At 47.2% G+C, this 16,073-nt stretch overlaps 1 protein-coding gene across 4 annotated transcripts in view; it reads right to left on the reverse strand.

Annotated features, from left to right (window-relative positions):
• Positions 1-16,073, reverse strand: part of NSD2 (nuclear receptor binding SET domain protein 2) — a 113,707-nt gene that overhangs the window by 70,187 nt on the left and 27,447 nt on the right. For all 4 annotated transcript variants that reach the window (XM_050792256.1, XM_050792258.1, XM_050792257.1 and 1 more), the window contains exons 2-3: positions 12,092-12,717; positions 8,351-8,513 (exon numbers count right to left, since the gene is read on the reverse strand). In XM_050792256.1, coding sequence (XP_050648213.1) covers positions 8,351-8,513; positions 12,092-12,688 — 760 coding nt within the window. In that variant the 5' untranslated portion in view covers positions 12,689-12,717. The remainder of the gene's footprint in view (positions 1-8,350; positions 8,514-12,091; positions 12,718-16,073) is intronic.

Genomic DNA, 16,073 nt, shown 5'->3' on the forward strand with positions numbered 1-16,073 from the left:
TCTACTATTTTTGTGGGTTTCTTTAATCCACATGAACTATCTTTTGGTCCAAGTTAAGAGGTGAATATCTCATTGTTTCATTTTACCAATAATTAACTAGTTGTGTCCCAGTACTATGTATTAGTAATTCTCCCTTCCTATGCAATTTCTTTTTTTTTTTTTTTTTTTTTTTTTGAGATGGAGTCTCACTGTCGCCCAGGCTGGAGTGAATAGTACACTCTCGGATCACTGCAACCTCCGCCTCCTGGGCTCAAGCGACTCTCCTGCGTTAGCCTCCAGAGGAGGTGGGATTACAGGCGCCTGCGACCACACCTGGCTAATTTTTGTACTTCTAGCAGAAACAGGGTTTCATCATGTTGGCCAGGCTGGTCTCGAACTCCTGACCTCAAGTCATCCACCTGCCTCAGCCTCCCAAAGTGATGGGATTACAGACATGAGCCACTGCACCTGGCCCTCTTCCTATGCAAGTTCTGATGTTCATTAATTACCATCTATATAAAAATGCATGTCACTGACCTCCCCACCTACATCCTCTTCTAAAAGAACCTGGCTTCTATTAACAGTCCTGGTACCTAATTTTGTACTATGTTCCTTTTTTCCCCATCACAGCCCATTAGACTACAGGTAGTCTGTGACTCTCTGGGCTCAACTAAGCCAGAGTTTCTCTCCAGATTTTGTGGAGCCTGTTAAGTTCCATGCATGCAAAATGAACCCCACCAAGAGACAACGCTGCCTCAGAGATAAAGCTCCAGGGAGGGAAGAGAAGCCATAAAGATGCAGACAAGGCCAGGTATCTGCAGAAGCCAAGAAGGAAGCACAGGAGCAAAGTCACAAGGACATGAGACCACAGAGCTCCCTGGGAAACAAAGGACAAGCATGACCATGCCTAAGTTTCCCAGTTCAGTCTCTGGAGGGCACCAGAGCCCCAAAATAGGTAAAGCAGAAACTGCCAGAACTACAAGTAGAAAAACAGCACATCCACAATCCCATGGGAAATTTTAACACACCTCTCAGCAACTAATAGAACAAGCAAGAAACAAATTAGTAAGAAGGTTATACCATCAAATAGCACAAGACATGAGAAAGTCAGATTACCTGCAATATTTTTAGAAAATGCTGGAAGTATTTTTTTCCTATATAAAGCAATGAGGGTTAATTCTTAACATTCCCTTCCATAACACAGAAAAAGTGACAACAAAAATCTCCACAACAGAAAATTACTTGATTCCAGACCACAGTTATCTAAAGAGAAAACCAGTGAGTATGATATCTAAAACGTATAGTTATCTTCTGTTTCCAACTTAAAAGGTTGTGCCTCGACCAGCCTGGCCAATATGGTGAAACCCCGTCTCTAGCAAAAATACAAAATTAGCCGGGCGTGGTAACACACGCCTGTAGTACCAGCTACTCGGGAGGCTGAGGCAGGAGAATCACTTGAACCTGGGAGGTGGAGGTTGCAGTGAGCTGAGATTGTGCCACTGCACTCCATCCAGCCTGGGTAACAGAGCAAGACTTGGTCTCAAAAAAAGGTTGAGCCTCAAAGCTGCTAGCCCACCTAGGTGCCTGGTAGATAGTAGCTAACACAGGTTCTGCTGCTATAAATTACAAAAATGCTACTAAGACTTTCATTAACTTAAGATTTCCAAAGGAAATTTTTATTTCCAAAAGAATCTAGATTTAGCTGTAGCTTATGAGTTATGTTCATTTTTGCATGTATATTACACTTCAGTTTTCAAAACTTAAGTATATTACTAAGATACACTAAGATTCGGCCAGGCACGGTGGCTCACGCCTGTAATCCCAGCACTTTGGGAGGCCGAGGCGGGCGGATCACAAGGTCAGGAGATCGAGGCCATCCTGGCTAACATGGTGAAATCCCGTCTCTACTAAAAATATAAAAAATTAGCCAGGCGTGGTGGCGGGCGCCTGTAGTCCCAGCTACTCGGGAGGCTGAGGCAGGAGAATGGCGTGAACCCAGGAGGCGGAGCTTGCGTGAGCTGAGATCCAGCCACTGCACTCCAGCCTGGGTGACAGAATGGAACTCTGTCTCAAAAAAAAAAAAAATATATATATATATATATATACACACACACACACACACACACACACACACACAAAGATTCAAGCTGGTCCATAAATCCCACACATGATAAATAATTTTTTTTTAAATGGGGGCCGGGCATGGTGGCTCACGCCTGTAATTACAGCACTTTGGGAGGCCAAGTTGGGCAGATCACAAGGTCAGGAGTTTGAGACCAGCCTTGCCAACATGGTAAAACCCCAGCTCTACTAAAAATACAAGAATTAGCTGGGCATGGTGGTGTGCTCCTGTAATCCCAGCTACTCGGGAGGCTGAGACAGGAGAATCGCTTGAACACAGAAGTGGAGGCTGCAGTGAGCCGAGATCATACCACTGTACTCCAGTCTGGACAAGTGAGCAAGACTCCGTCTCCAGGAAAAAAAAAAAACCAAAAAAACAGGATAGGAATAGAGGGTGGAAAAATACAAAAGTACTGGCTTCACAGGACCCATGCTCAGCCCACTCCATGGCAGATCTCTTCCTCACGTCCCTGCCCTTCCAAAACGACACTCACCATTCACTGTCTCACTCTCATCATGGGGTGCTGCAGGCCAAGTGTTGGAGAATCAAAAATGGACCCAAGAGCTCCACTTGGAGCAAGGGCTCAGCCCTGCTTGGAGACCTACTGCACACAGAGTTTCCCTTGCAAACTCTGTCTCCCAGAGCAATGAACACAACCAGCGACCAGACCTGGGCTCCTACATACCATTCTGTACTCAAAGAACCTAGGCCTTCTCTGAGAAATGGCTGATGCTAGGGTTGGGGGGAAAAAAAGAAAACAGTACAAGATGAGCCTGGAACATCTTGTTCTACCAGAACATAAAGAGGTGCTCAGGGGTTGACAGGGACATGTCAAAGGCATACAGCTTAAAGGAACTTAATGGGACTCCCACTGGTCAAATTTGGGACAATGTGAGGATTCAAGAAAATAAGGACTAAAATACATAACTTATTTTTTTAAGGGGGAGCTCATTTTCACAGAAAAATGACAGCTAAAAGGTAGAAAGTGCAGTAATAGCCAGTTACCATTTACCAAGTCCATGATGAATCATCAAGGACTGCTAAAGCCATGGTTGTTGGGGACAGGTATGGTGGCTCACATTTGTAATCCCAACAATTTGGGAGGCCAAGGCAGGAGGAAGGTCACCTGAGCCCAGGAGTTTGAGCCTGGAGTGAGCTATGATTGTGCCACTGTACTCCAGCCTGGATGGAGAAACAGAGCCAAGACCCTATCTCAAAACAACAACAACAACAAAAGCTACACTGTTGGGACAGACAAGCACAGTCCACAGGTCCCTCATTAGTGACAATGGGTACCTGTGCCTTTCCACAGAGAGCTCTGGTGGCCATCGCCTACCAGGAGTGGGTCAGTTGACACATAAGCTCCTCTTAATGTGGTCTGACTAGCACTCTGTCCTTCCCTCACTTCTCTTTGTTCTACTTACTTCCTTTGACTCCTTTTCTTTTTAAGATTATCTAAATCTCCTTTCAGCTGAAGGGTATCTACCCAGGCTTGACTCCTTCTGAACAGCTTTTCAAATGTACGTATCTTTTACACTCTAATGCCGTCACGAAAAAAAAAAAAGTATATATCAGTCTTCTGAAGTAGGCTTGCTTGTGCCTCCTACTCTACATTCCACAATAATTTCTAGAGAAGCAGACTGCTGAGGTGAGGAAGGCCACTGCCCAGCCTAGGCTGGTGCAGGACACTCCCTTCTTCTGCACACAGATCTTTAGTCAAGGGCCAAAGCTACCTTTCAAGGTTCCAACTTTGAGATACAACCTGGCCTTCTGACCTAGGTCTGATCATGAGAAAACTAAAGCGGTCATGAGGAATTGGGGATTGGGAGTGCTGTTCTAGACTAGCAAAAGCTGAAGAGGCACAACCACCAGATGCAAAGTATGCACCTCAACCCCAAAGTGCAGAAAAAGGCAGGTATGGGGCCTGCTGGGGACATGCCCCTATACCTGCTTTTAGCACAATAACAGACCTTGTTACTGATGTGATGTTTCCCAAAATGTGGCTGGGTGCTGAGTCAACAAGGAAACTGTCCTTGTTCTGACGTATTTGGGGGTAACAGTGCCACGACAGCTACCAGATATCACGTAACAAAAGAGATGGAGGCTAGGCACAGTGACTCATGCCTATAATCCCATTGGGAGGCCACAAGGCAGGTGGATCACGAGGTCAAGAGATCAAGATCATCCTAGTCAACATGGTGAAACCCCGCCTGTACTAAAAATATAAAAACTAGCTGGGTGTGGTAGTGTGCACCTATAGTCCCACCTACTCAGGAGGCTGAGGCAGGAGAATTACTTGAACCTGGGAGGCAGAGGTTGCAATGAGCCAAAATCGCGCCACTGCACTCCAGCCTGGCAACAGAGTGAGACTCTGTCTCAAAAAAAAAAAAAAAGAGAGATGCAACAGGTAGAACAAGATGTTTCAAGGTGGAGAATCTACATGAGGGGAAAGGTGTCTGCTGTGCTGTTTGACTTGAAAGTTTTTAAGATAGATAAAAAAAATAGATCAAATATTTCACGCATACACACAAAAACTAGAATCCAAGTATGCCCATTTGGCATTATATATTGAAAACTGAGGGAATACCCGAGGACACGCAAACACTTAAAAACAGATACAAAACTATTAAAATTAACCAAATACTAGGTGGCTGCAGGGTTAATAACTGGTCAAACAGGAAGGTTTTCAGGAAGCAGCTATAGAAGAAACCAAGGGAATCAGGGTTGATAAAATAAAAACTCAGGTTTTAAAAGTAAAAGTGAGGATAATAACAATTGCTAATACAAGCGTCCGGTGGTCACTGCATTAAGACCTTTCCATGAAGGTGATGGTATCATCTTCCTCATTTTCATATACAGGGAACGGGAAGCTTAACAAGATTAAGTTCATTATCAAGATCAGCCAGCTGAACTAGACCCTGGCAGGCTGATTCCTGAGTTCTAGCCTCAATCACAGAGAGTAACATGACAGTGCCATAAGCACAAGAGTGAAAGCACTTAGCCACAGTGCAAGGTCCAGGAATCAAGCAAAGAAAGAGAGATGAGACCAGGCACAGTGGCTCATGCCTGTAATCCCAGCACTTTGGGAGGCTGAGGCGGGCAGATCACTTGAGGTCAGGAGTTTGAGACCAGTCTGGCCCATATGGTGAAACCCTGTCTCTACTAAAAATACAAAGATTAGCCAGGCGTAGTGGCGCACGCCTGTAATCCCAGCTACTCGGGAGGCTGAGGCATAAGAATTGCTTGAAACCAGGAGGCAGAGGTTGCAGTGAGCTGAGATCATGCCAGTGCATTCCAACCTGGGAGACAGAATGAAACTGTGTCTCAAAAAAAAAAAGAGAGATGAATAAAAATAACAGTATATCTGAATGTCAGAGAAGCTGTTGTAGACTACAGGAATTACTTAACTCCAAGGCAGGGGAAAGATGCAATGATATTAAAGTTGAGCTGCAGCACTGTGGCTCACGCCTGTAATCCCAGCACTTTGGGAGGCCAAGACAAGCAGATCACCAGAGCCCAGGAGTTTGAGACCAGCTGGGCAACATGGCGAAACCCCATCTCTACAAAAAAATACAAAAATTAGCCAGATGTGGTGGCACGCACCTGTAGTCCCAGCCACTCAGGAGGCTGAGATGGGAGGATCACCTGAGCCTGGATGGCAGAGGTTGCAGTGAGCTAAGATTGCACCACTGCACTCCAGTCTGGGTGATGGAGCGAGACTCCATCCCAAAAAAAAAAAGAAGAAATTAAAAGTAATAAACCCTAATAGGAAGAACAAGGAAACTTTCAAAAGACTACTTCAGTTTCACAGGCATGAGAGGCTAAAAGCTAAAGATGGCATCACATAAACAAGTAAATATCCCCAGACGCTAAAAAGGAAATCAGTAAGAGCTGCTTGTGTGCCACACAGACAAATGACATGGGAGTCACAAGGTTTGCTGTGTGGAGACTGTGCCTGGTTTTAGAAAGCAGAGAAAGAATTAGCAACCCCTCACACACACCCATGTGTGCCTGCACCCGGGCTGCAAAGGCTTGAAGGTCCATCCCCAAACAAAGAGGAGACAACTTCTGTCTCAACCAGCATTTGTTTTTTCATATTCTGACCAAGTGTAGAGACCCCGGGGTACACCCTAGGGTTCCTGCAGCCCCTTGGAAAGGAAATCTCCCAATTCTGCAAGCCAAGGATGCCAAAGGTCCTCCACGGAGACAGAGCTGAAGCCAGACCATAGGCTCTTCTGCCACAACTCCTGCAGAGCACACATGCCTGTGCCTCACAGGACAGGAGGCCAGGGCGGGACTCAGGCAAGGGCACCCAGGACTCAGCAGAGGTCTCTTCATCGTCAGCCTGCCCCTCTAACATCTACATCTGCCAGGGAGGCACCACTGTACTCCACTTCTAACAGCCACCTGCTCCCACAGCCAGCTGACCAACCTGTTTGACCATGCAGGTGTCAGTGCAAAGACGTAAGCTCATAGCAAAGGCAGCAACGCTGCCCCCACAGGAGCTCAGGCCTTCGGCCAGAGACCAGAAGGGGACATGTACGCAAGGACCACCAAGGGGTCATAAGAGGCTGACTACTGGACTGGAGCACTGGCCTGGTCTGGCCTGGCTCTAGACGCCACACTTCCAGAGGGTGTACAGATCAGATCACAGGGTGACACTAACTTGCTCAGTTCTAACTCTGCACTCACCACATTGAAACTTGCTCAAACTAAATTCCAACTTCACTCTAGAAGAACTTTCAGAAAAACCTCAAACCACATTATCGGCCAGGCGCGGTGGCTCAAGCCTGTAATCTCAGCACTTTGGGAGGCCGAGACGGGCGGATCACGAGGTCAGGAGATCGAGACCATCCTGGCGAACACAGGAAACCCCGTCTCTACTAAAAAATACAAAAAAAAAAAAACTAGCCGGGCGAGGTGGCGGGCGCCTGTAGTCCCAGCTACTCAGGAGGCTGAGGCAGGAGAATGGCGTAAACCCAGGAGGCGGAGCTTGCAGTGAGCTGAGATCCGGCCACTGCACTCCAGCCTGGGCGACAGAGCCAGACTCCATCTCAAAAAAAAAAAAAAAAAGCCGGGCGCGGTGGCTCAAGCCTGTAATCCCAGCACTTTGGGAGGCCGAGACGGGCGGATCACGAGGTCAGGAGATCGAGACCATCCTGGCTAACATGGTGAAACCCCGTCTCTACTAAAATATACAAAAAACTAGCCGGGCGAGGTGGCGGGCGCCTGTAGTCCCAGCTACTCGGGAGGCTGAGGCAGGAGAATGGCATGAACCCGGGAGGCGGAGCTTGCAGTGAGCTGAGATCCGGCCACTGCACTCCAGCCTGGGCGGCAGAGCAAGACTCCGTCTCAAAAAAAAACAAAAAACAAAACAAAAAAAAAAAACAAACAAAAAAAACCACCACATTACCTTTTACTGTTCCTCTAAAAACACATTTATGGGTTGACCAACTATTATTTGCTCTGTATCAGGGACATAGAACATTCTTTCTTTTTGAGACATAGTTTTCGCTGTTGTTGCCCAGGCTAGAATGCAATGGCGCAATCTCAGCTCACTGCAACCTCTGCCTCCCGGATTCTAGCAATTCTCCTGCCTCAGCCTCCTGAGTAGCTGGGATTACAGGTGTGCGTCACCACATCCAGCTAATTTTGTATTTTTAGTAGAGATGGGGTTTCACCATGTTGGTCAGGCTAGTCTCGAACTCCTGACCTCAAGTGATCCACCCGCCTCGGCCTCCCAAAGTGCTAGGATTATAGGTGTAAGCCACCGCACCCAGCCTTACATTCTTAATATGTTACATCAGCTGCTCCATATAAAAATCAATTTATCTACCCAAGCTTCATAAGACAAAGATGATCATTTCCAGTGTTTTCCATCTTCCCATAGGCCTAATAAAATTCACTTGGACATTTTTACAACTTAAACTTAGCATAAAACACTCTTGTTGCAAATCATCCTGAAACAAGCAATCATTGTAACTAAATAATAAACTATCATAAAAACAGAAGTTATACAAGGCAAAGGTCATATCTCCCTTAACACTAATTCAATCAGATGCAATACGTATTTGAGTTGAATATAAAAAGAAATGGCAACACATCACATGTGAATCAATCACTAACTTTAGGTAAAGCTGCAGAAATGAACCACAGCAGGGCTATTTAGAAAGAGTAAGAAAGAAGCTTGGAGATGAGAAAGATTAAGTGCAGAAGACAGTTGGAAAAATAACCCAAAGAACACAATACCTTTAAGTTTGGTATAGCTGTGAAGGAGTGGATCTGCAGAAACCATGCAAGGCCACCAAGGGTAACCCGACACTTTGGACCACACCAAATCACCGACATTGTATTTCAACAGGTGGTCTTTGTCTCTTCCAGTGTTTGGACAGGACTCTTTCTTAGCTGGAATCTGAAAATGAACAACAAAAGACAAACACTAACACATCCAATCACTACCTGTGTATCCAGAAGACCAAGGATTCATTAGGCTATAATGTCCAAATACACACAGACCCCCAAAAATGGAGTGTGCTCCCTTGCTGTGTTTTAAATGAGAGCCTCAACATCGTTTCATTAAAATTTTGTCTCTCAGGCCAGGCGCGGTGGCTCACGCCTGTAGTTCCAGCACTTTGGGAGGCCGAGGTGGGTGGATCATGAGGTCACGAGATTGAGACCTTCCTGGCTAACACAGTGAAACTCTATCTACTAAAAGTGCAAAAAATTAGCCAGGCGTGGTGGCAGGAGCCTGTAGTCCCAGCTACTGGGGAGGCTGAGGCAGGAGAATGGCGTGAACCTGGGAGGCGGAGCTTGCAGTGAGCCGGGATTGTGCCACTGCACTCCAGCCTGGGCGACAGAGTGAGACTCCATCTCAAAAAAAAAGAAAAAGAAAAAGAAAAGGCCAGGCGCAGTGGCTCATGCATGTAATCCCAGCACTTTGGGAGGCCGAGGCGGGTGGATCATGAGGTCAAGAGATCGAGACCATCCTGGCCAACATGGTGAAACCCCATCTCTATTAAAACTACAAAAAATTAGCCGGGAGTGGTGGTGAGCACCTGTAGTCCCAGCTACTCAGGAGGCTGAGGCAGGAGAATCACTTGAACCCAGGAGGCGGAGGTTGCAGTGAGCCGAGATTGCACCACTACACTCCAGTCTGGCGACAGAATAAAACTCTGTCTCAAAAAAAAAAAAAAAAAAAATGTGTCTCTCCCTCTCAGCTAAAGGATCAGGACAGCACATAGCACAGAGCAGGTGTTCAACATTATGAAGATCTCTATATAAATCTATTTCCTTGGCCTACTATTAATAGAGGGTCTTCAATGGTGTTTTATTCAACTGGTCAAAAAGGAATTCTCACAGAATTCCAAATCCATACTGATCCCTGTCCCCAGTCATGTCTGACAATCAGTTCTCAGCAGCCCATGTGTCACCAACATGAACCATCCTAGAGTGGTGAGGGCAAGGGCAAGGAGGACTAGGAGCAAGTCTCGGCTCCATCACATGTAATCTGAGTCCTTGGGGCTCTCTGAGCCTCAATTTCTCCATCTCTAGAACATGATGGGTAGGTTGAGGCTGAACATTCCACCAAAGAAAACTCCTTCCCACAAGCCACGCACAGTTGCGCTCTCCAGTGGAAACAAGCACAGCCAGCGTGGCTGCAACCCGCCAAGGGTGAATCCCTGGCCTTGCTCCTCAGAGCACTATACACATGGGTAGATTGTTCCACTGCCTCAGGCCTCAGTTTTCTCATCTGTGAGCTAAAGATGCTGGCCCAAAACCTTGCCATGAGCACGCTGGTGAGGACTGGCATGAGCTGCCACGTGACACATTTTCATGTTGTTTTTATCCTCCCACCTCAGCCTCCCTAGTAGCTGGGACCACAGGCAGTGCCACCATGCCCAGGTAATTTTATTTTTTGTAGAGATGGGGTCTCGCTATGTTGCCCAGGCTGGTCTTGAACTCCTGGGTTCAAGCAAACCTCCTGCCTTAGCCTCCCAAAGTGCTGGGATTACAGGTGTGAGTCACTGCACCAGGCCTGACATACTTTCAGAACCGCAACCAGATTACTGCACAGCAACCCAGGTTTACATTTACTGACCCCACTCTGCAGATGGAGAGTCAAAATTCAGGTGAGTTACTCAAGTTTTAACAAAACCAAGGGACAGAGCTAGGAATAAAAGCCAGGTTTTTTTGTTTGGTTTGTTTTTTTTCAGTTGAAGGAAAAAGAAAAACCCAGCTCTGATGCGGGAGCATCGTCTGAGGCCAGGAGTTCGAGAACAGCCCGTGTAACATACCAAGACCCTGTCTCAAAACAAAACAGCTAGTTCTCTGACAACTTGCACAGGCCTCTTCCCATGCAAAACCATGAGGTTCAATACTGCCATGGGCACTTCAAAAAATCTTTCTAGGCTGGGCACGGCCCCTCGCACCTGTAACTCGAGTACTTCAGGAGGCGGAGGTGGGAGAATCGTTTGAGCCCAGGAGTTTGAGACCAGCCTGGGCAACATAGCAAGACCCCATCTCTACAAAAAACAAAAAATTAGCTGGGCACATAGTGGTGCACACCTGTGGTCCAGCTACTCAGGAGGCTGAAGTAGGAGGATCACCTAAGCCTGGGAGGTCAAGGCTGCTGTGAGCCATGATCACACCACTGCCCTCTAGCCTGGGCAGAGACCCTGTCTCAAAAAAAAAAAATAAAATTAAGAAACTTTGCCACTGCAATTACATGAGGAAGAACTAAATAGCTCCTGAGTAATCAAAAAACATTTTTTTAACTCTCAAAGCTCTTCATTATTTTAACAATTCCAAGGAGCAGCAACTAAAGAGCAACACCCTATCGACCACCAGATGAACAGGGACTGCTGCCCCATCAAGAGTTCCTTCCTTCTGCCAAAGCCATGGCCCCTCAGTTGTTTCACATGGCTTATATTCATCCGAGTGTCAGGGCCAATCTGAATGCCACGTGAAGGCATGGAAACACCAACCACCAGGCAGAATGGAGCAGCACCACCACATCTTTCCATCTCAAGTTAGGATGAGGAAACACTCATTCGCTTGTGTCCAGTGTGCTGGGCTCTGCCCTGGGAACCAAGAATGGGAGGCAAAAGACACATCCCTAGGCCTCAGGGAGGCAGGCCATCTGCTGGACCACCTGGCTGAGAAGACAGTAAGTGGACACTGAACCACAGGGTAAGGACAGCAGGCGCACCGCTGCACAGCTCTGCTTCCCCACTCATCAGATGGTGCAGACTTAGGAAGTCACATTCTAGAGCCCAGCATGTCTCCACTGACCACACCAGGCTAAAGAACACCTTGGAGATGAGATCCTTGAAAAGAGTGTAACCTGATGTTGTCAAGCCAGGGCTCTGAAACTGGCAGAACCACATTAAGAAACAAGCATGGGCCGGGCGCGGTGGCTCAAGCCTGTAATCCCAGCACTTTGGGAGGCCGAGACAGGTGGATCACGAGGTCAGGAGATCGAGACCATCCTGGCTAACGTGGTGAAACCCCGTCTCTACTAAAAAAATACAAAAAACTAGCCGGGCGTGGTGGGGGGCGCCTATACTCCCAGCTACTCGGGAAGCTGAGGCAGGAGAATGGTGTGAACCCAGGAGGCGGAGCTTGCAGTGAGCTGAGATCCGGCCACTGCACTCCAACCTGGGAGACAAAGAGAGACTCTGTCTCAAAAAAAAAAAAAAAAAAAAAAAAAAAAACAAGCATTGCCTCTTTTTAGCCATTTGAATCTTGAACACTTAGCTCACCTCTCTAGACCTCTCAACAGGCTCAGCAGCCAGCTGAGAACTGAGGAGGCAGTGCCAGGGCATCCTGGAGCCCGCCCTCCAACCCACAGCCAGGGTTCAGGCAAGTGGCTGGAAGTACCAGACCTGTTCTCATCTCCTCCGCCCACCCCAGTACTCGTGCAGGTGCCCTTACACGGTGGCCATGCTCACTGCTCAAGGTCACATGACCCCTGACACGTCTCCTAGATACCTTTTTATCTGAAGGACTCGAGATCTTAGACACAAGAGCTGCTTCGACAAGGCCCTGCTCCAGCAAGGAGTCATATTTTATGCTCCTCTTCCTGTTCCTTCTTGCCTTGTTTTCTGGTTTTTGTCCATTTTCTTCTGACTGAGACACATCAGCAGCACTGTCACCACAAATGGAAGATTCAAAGAGAGGCTTCCCATTCATGTACGTTTTGGTGATCTTCAGCTTAATTTCTGGAGAGCCATTTTTGATAGGGGTAGTGTTAGGTGGTGTCCCAATCCCTTTCATTTCCTGGGACTCAAAACGCAGTTTGGCATCGTGTGCACCAGGTTCTCCATTAAACACCCGGGAAGTAAGATCTTTCAGCTTGTCGGCTGGAATAAAGGGCAGGGCGTCGTGGCCGTTAAACTTCTGCATGACCCCCTCCTGCAGGCTGCTGGAGAGCTGGGCTTTGCTGAGGAACACAGAACACTCGCGATTCACCTCACAGCTCGGAGTCTTCCCATTGGCACTGCCGAGGATTTCTGGTGCCTGCTTCATCTTTATGCACTTTACAACACTCTGAACAGAAAGGGGACTCTGCTTGATGCTAAATTCCATTCAGCCCAGATGCTTCCGTTCTTAGAACACTATGGTATTAAAAACAGAAAAAAGAAAGAAAAAGCAATTACATTTAAAACCTAGGATAGGTATGCCAGGACCTCTACAGCTTTGTGGGGTCTGATTTTCTTTGTAAGTAATTTATGATGTTTTTATAATAATTCAGGTCACAGAAGGCAGTTTTAGTATCACAAAAATTACACGGAATCAAAAAATGATAAAGCTGAAAGGAAAGAACAAGGAATCATTTTTTAAAGGAAAAACATGAAAGTCAGTCAAGACAGCAAACTCCAATCATACCACTAATAATCCACAGCATGGCCATGGACGCATAACTTAATTTGTCAATCATCCCTGAAAAACAGATTTCCACCTGTCCACCAGCATATACTTAAAAGAGCTAATATGTGTGAGGCAGCTGGCATAATGACAGGCCTATGCAAAAGGACAACAGAGAACAGCATAAAAGCAAAATCAACACTAACAGGAAAAGAGTTCGTCCCAGTCCCTCCTGTTACAGCTGAGGTATCAGGCTCAGAATGTGCCCAAGATGACCTGGTCAGCAAAGTGTAAAACCAGATATTCCAACTCCAAGCACAGGATTAGCTCCAGGTTGATGAAAATAAGAAGCAAAAAACCAAGAGTCTCCAAGGGTGAAAGCATTCCCAGTCAGGTCTGGCTATGCTCAACCCAGTATTCTTATCACAGTCCACTATCCCCTCCGTGTTCAGGCCTAAATTAAACAAGAAAGAACACAGCAGTAACATCACATATTTTAGCTACTATCTGAAGATTAACTACTTGAGGACAACACTGCTGAGCCACTTTGCCAGTGCACCACACTGGCCAATGAAGCCCAAGTGCAGAAGTACGCAGTTTAGGAAGATGACTCTGGCTGCAGTGTGGTGGTGTGGGGTCTTCACTGCAAAGCTACAGTCCCTAATCTGAGACACCTAGTGAAGGGGCCAGAGCCCCAAAACACAGCTAGGAATAAGAAACAGGTAGGCACCCGCCCCAGCTGGGAAGGCATCTCTCAGGTGTACACCATCAAAAGCTCCAACAAGAGCCCTCTGAGAAGGCAGAAACCAACAGCATCAGACACTGGGAAAAAACGGAATACAGTAAGGACCAGAGATGCCCGTGGATTAGAACAGCGGTTCTCAAACAGGGAGGATTTTGTTCCCCAGGAACACTTAGCCTCATCTGGAAGCATTTTTTAATTACCACCACTAGGGGGCGGCCCCTGACCTATGATGGGTGGTAGTCATGGATGCTGCTGCACCTCCTGCTACGCACAGGATGCCCGGGCAACAGGGCTATGCAGCCCAAAAGTCCACAGTACTGAGAGGGAAGACACCTGACGTGCAGCAATAGGGGGCCGCTGGTGTCTACAACCTGCAGTCTCCACAGAAAAGTAGACAGCCGAGGAAGGAGACAGGAAGAAAAGAGCAAATGTAAAACCTTGAAAACGTTAAAGTCCCAGTTCAGTTTCATGTGCTTTGGACAACTCTTTAACACCAAAACACACACAAATGTGTTCTGTCTGGCCCGCACAATTTCTTAAAAAGGTAGAACGGCCGGGCGCGGTGGCTCAAGCCTGTAATCCTAGCACTTTGGGAGGCCGAGATCGGTGGATCACGAGGTCAGGAGATCGAGACCATCCTGGCTAACCCGGTGAAACCCCGTCTCTACTAAAAAATACAAAAAACTAGCCGGGCAAGGTGGCGGGCGCCTGTAGTCCCAGCTACTCGGGAGGCTGAGGCAGGAGAACGGCGGGAACCCGGGAGGCAGAGCTTGCAGTGAGCCGAGATCCGGCCACTGCACTCCAACCTGGGCGACAGAGCGAGACTCCGTCTCAAAAAAAAAAAAAAAAAAAGGTAGATCAAAGTCAGTTCCTCTTCTAGCTCATATCATACCAACTGTCCCACAGGTAAAAACTATAACCCTGGACAAAATATAAAAAAAACACCTCCTGAAGGAACTGAGAGCAACCAAAAGCAGAGAGAAAATGGATGGAATCAATTCTTGAAAGAAATGGAACAGCACTGGGTAAACTCCATTTTTAAATGTGTGACTGAGGAGAGTTTGAAGCAACTGTAACAGCTATAAAATGAGGGGGGAAATCTCAAGGACAGAGTCTCAGAGGGGAGCCCCAAATTCTGCCTATAAACTCTGCCCAAATTCCAGGCTGATTCCAAGCAGCCTAGCTTATGAAAATAACTGAAAAGAGATTCCAGCTGTTGGACACAATTAGACAGAGTCTCGCTCTGTCACCCAGGCTGGAGTGCAGTGGTGCGATCTGAGCCCACCACAACCTTCACCTCCCGAGTTCAAGCAATTCTCCTGCCTCAGCCTCCTCAGTAGCTGGGGATACAGGCACCCGCTACCACGCCTGGCTAATTTTTTATTTTTAGTAGAAACAGGGTTTCACCGTGTTACCTAGGATGGTCTTGATCTCCTGACATCGTGATCCACCCACCTTGGCCTCCCAAAGTGCTGGGATTACAGGCGTGAGCCACCGCGCTCGGTCACAAAACCATTCTTAAGGGGAATGTGGCCGGACTTTGGGAGGCCGAGGCAGGAGGATCACTCAAGTCCAGGAATTCAAGACCAGCCTAGGCAAGACAGTGAGAGCCCATCTCTACGAAAAATACAAAAATTAGCCAGCCGTGGTGATGTGCGCCTGTAGTCCCTGCTACTCAGGAGGTTGAGGCAGGAGGTTCACTTGAATCCAAGAGTTCAAGGCTGCAGTGAGCTATGATTGCATTACTGCGCTCCAACCTGGATTACAGAGCAAAACTAAAAAGGAGAGAGAAAAAAAAAGGAAACAGAGCCTCACTGATTCGTGAAACAATATTAAAGCGTCTGGAGTCCCACCCAGAAAGAGGAGAAGGGGAAAAAAAAGGCAAAAATATTTGGAGAAAACAATGGCCCTCTAAAAGTTCCCCAATTTGGTGAAAAGTTCAGCAGCTGGGTGAGGTGGCTCATGCCTGTAATCCCAGCACTTTTGGAGGCCAGTGCAGGTGGATCACTTGTGGTCAGGAGTTTGAGACCAGACTGGCCAACATGGTGAAACCACAACTCTACTAAAAATACAAAAATTAGCCAGGCTTGGTGGCACGCACCTGTAATCCCAGCTACTTGGGAGGCTGAGGCAGAAGAATCGCTTGAACCCAGGAGGTGGAGGCTGCAACAAGCAAAGACCATGCCACTGCACTCCAGCCTGGGTGACACAGTGAGGCTCCGTCTCAAAAATAAATTAATAAACATAAAAATAAAATTTTTTGTAGAGATGGAATCTTGTCTTGTTGACCAGGCTAGTCTCTGAGTCCTGGCCTCAAGCAATCCTTCCACCTCGGCCTCCCAAAGTACTGGCATTACAAGC

The sequence above is a fragment of the Macaca thibetana genome, chromosome 5 (genome assembly GCF_024542745.1).
Source record: "Macaca thibetana thibetana isolate TM-01 chromosome 5, ASM2454274v1, whole genome shotgun sequence".
NCBI lineage: Eukaryota > Metazoa > Chordata > Mammalia > Primates > Cercopithecidae > Macaca > Macaca thibetana.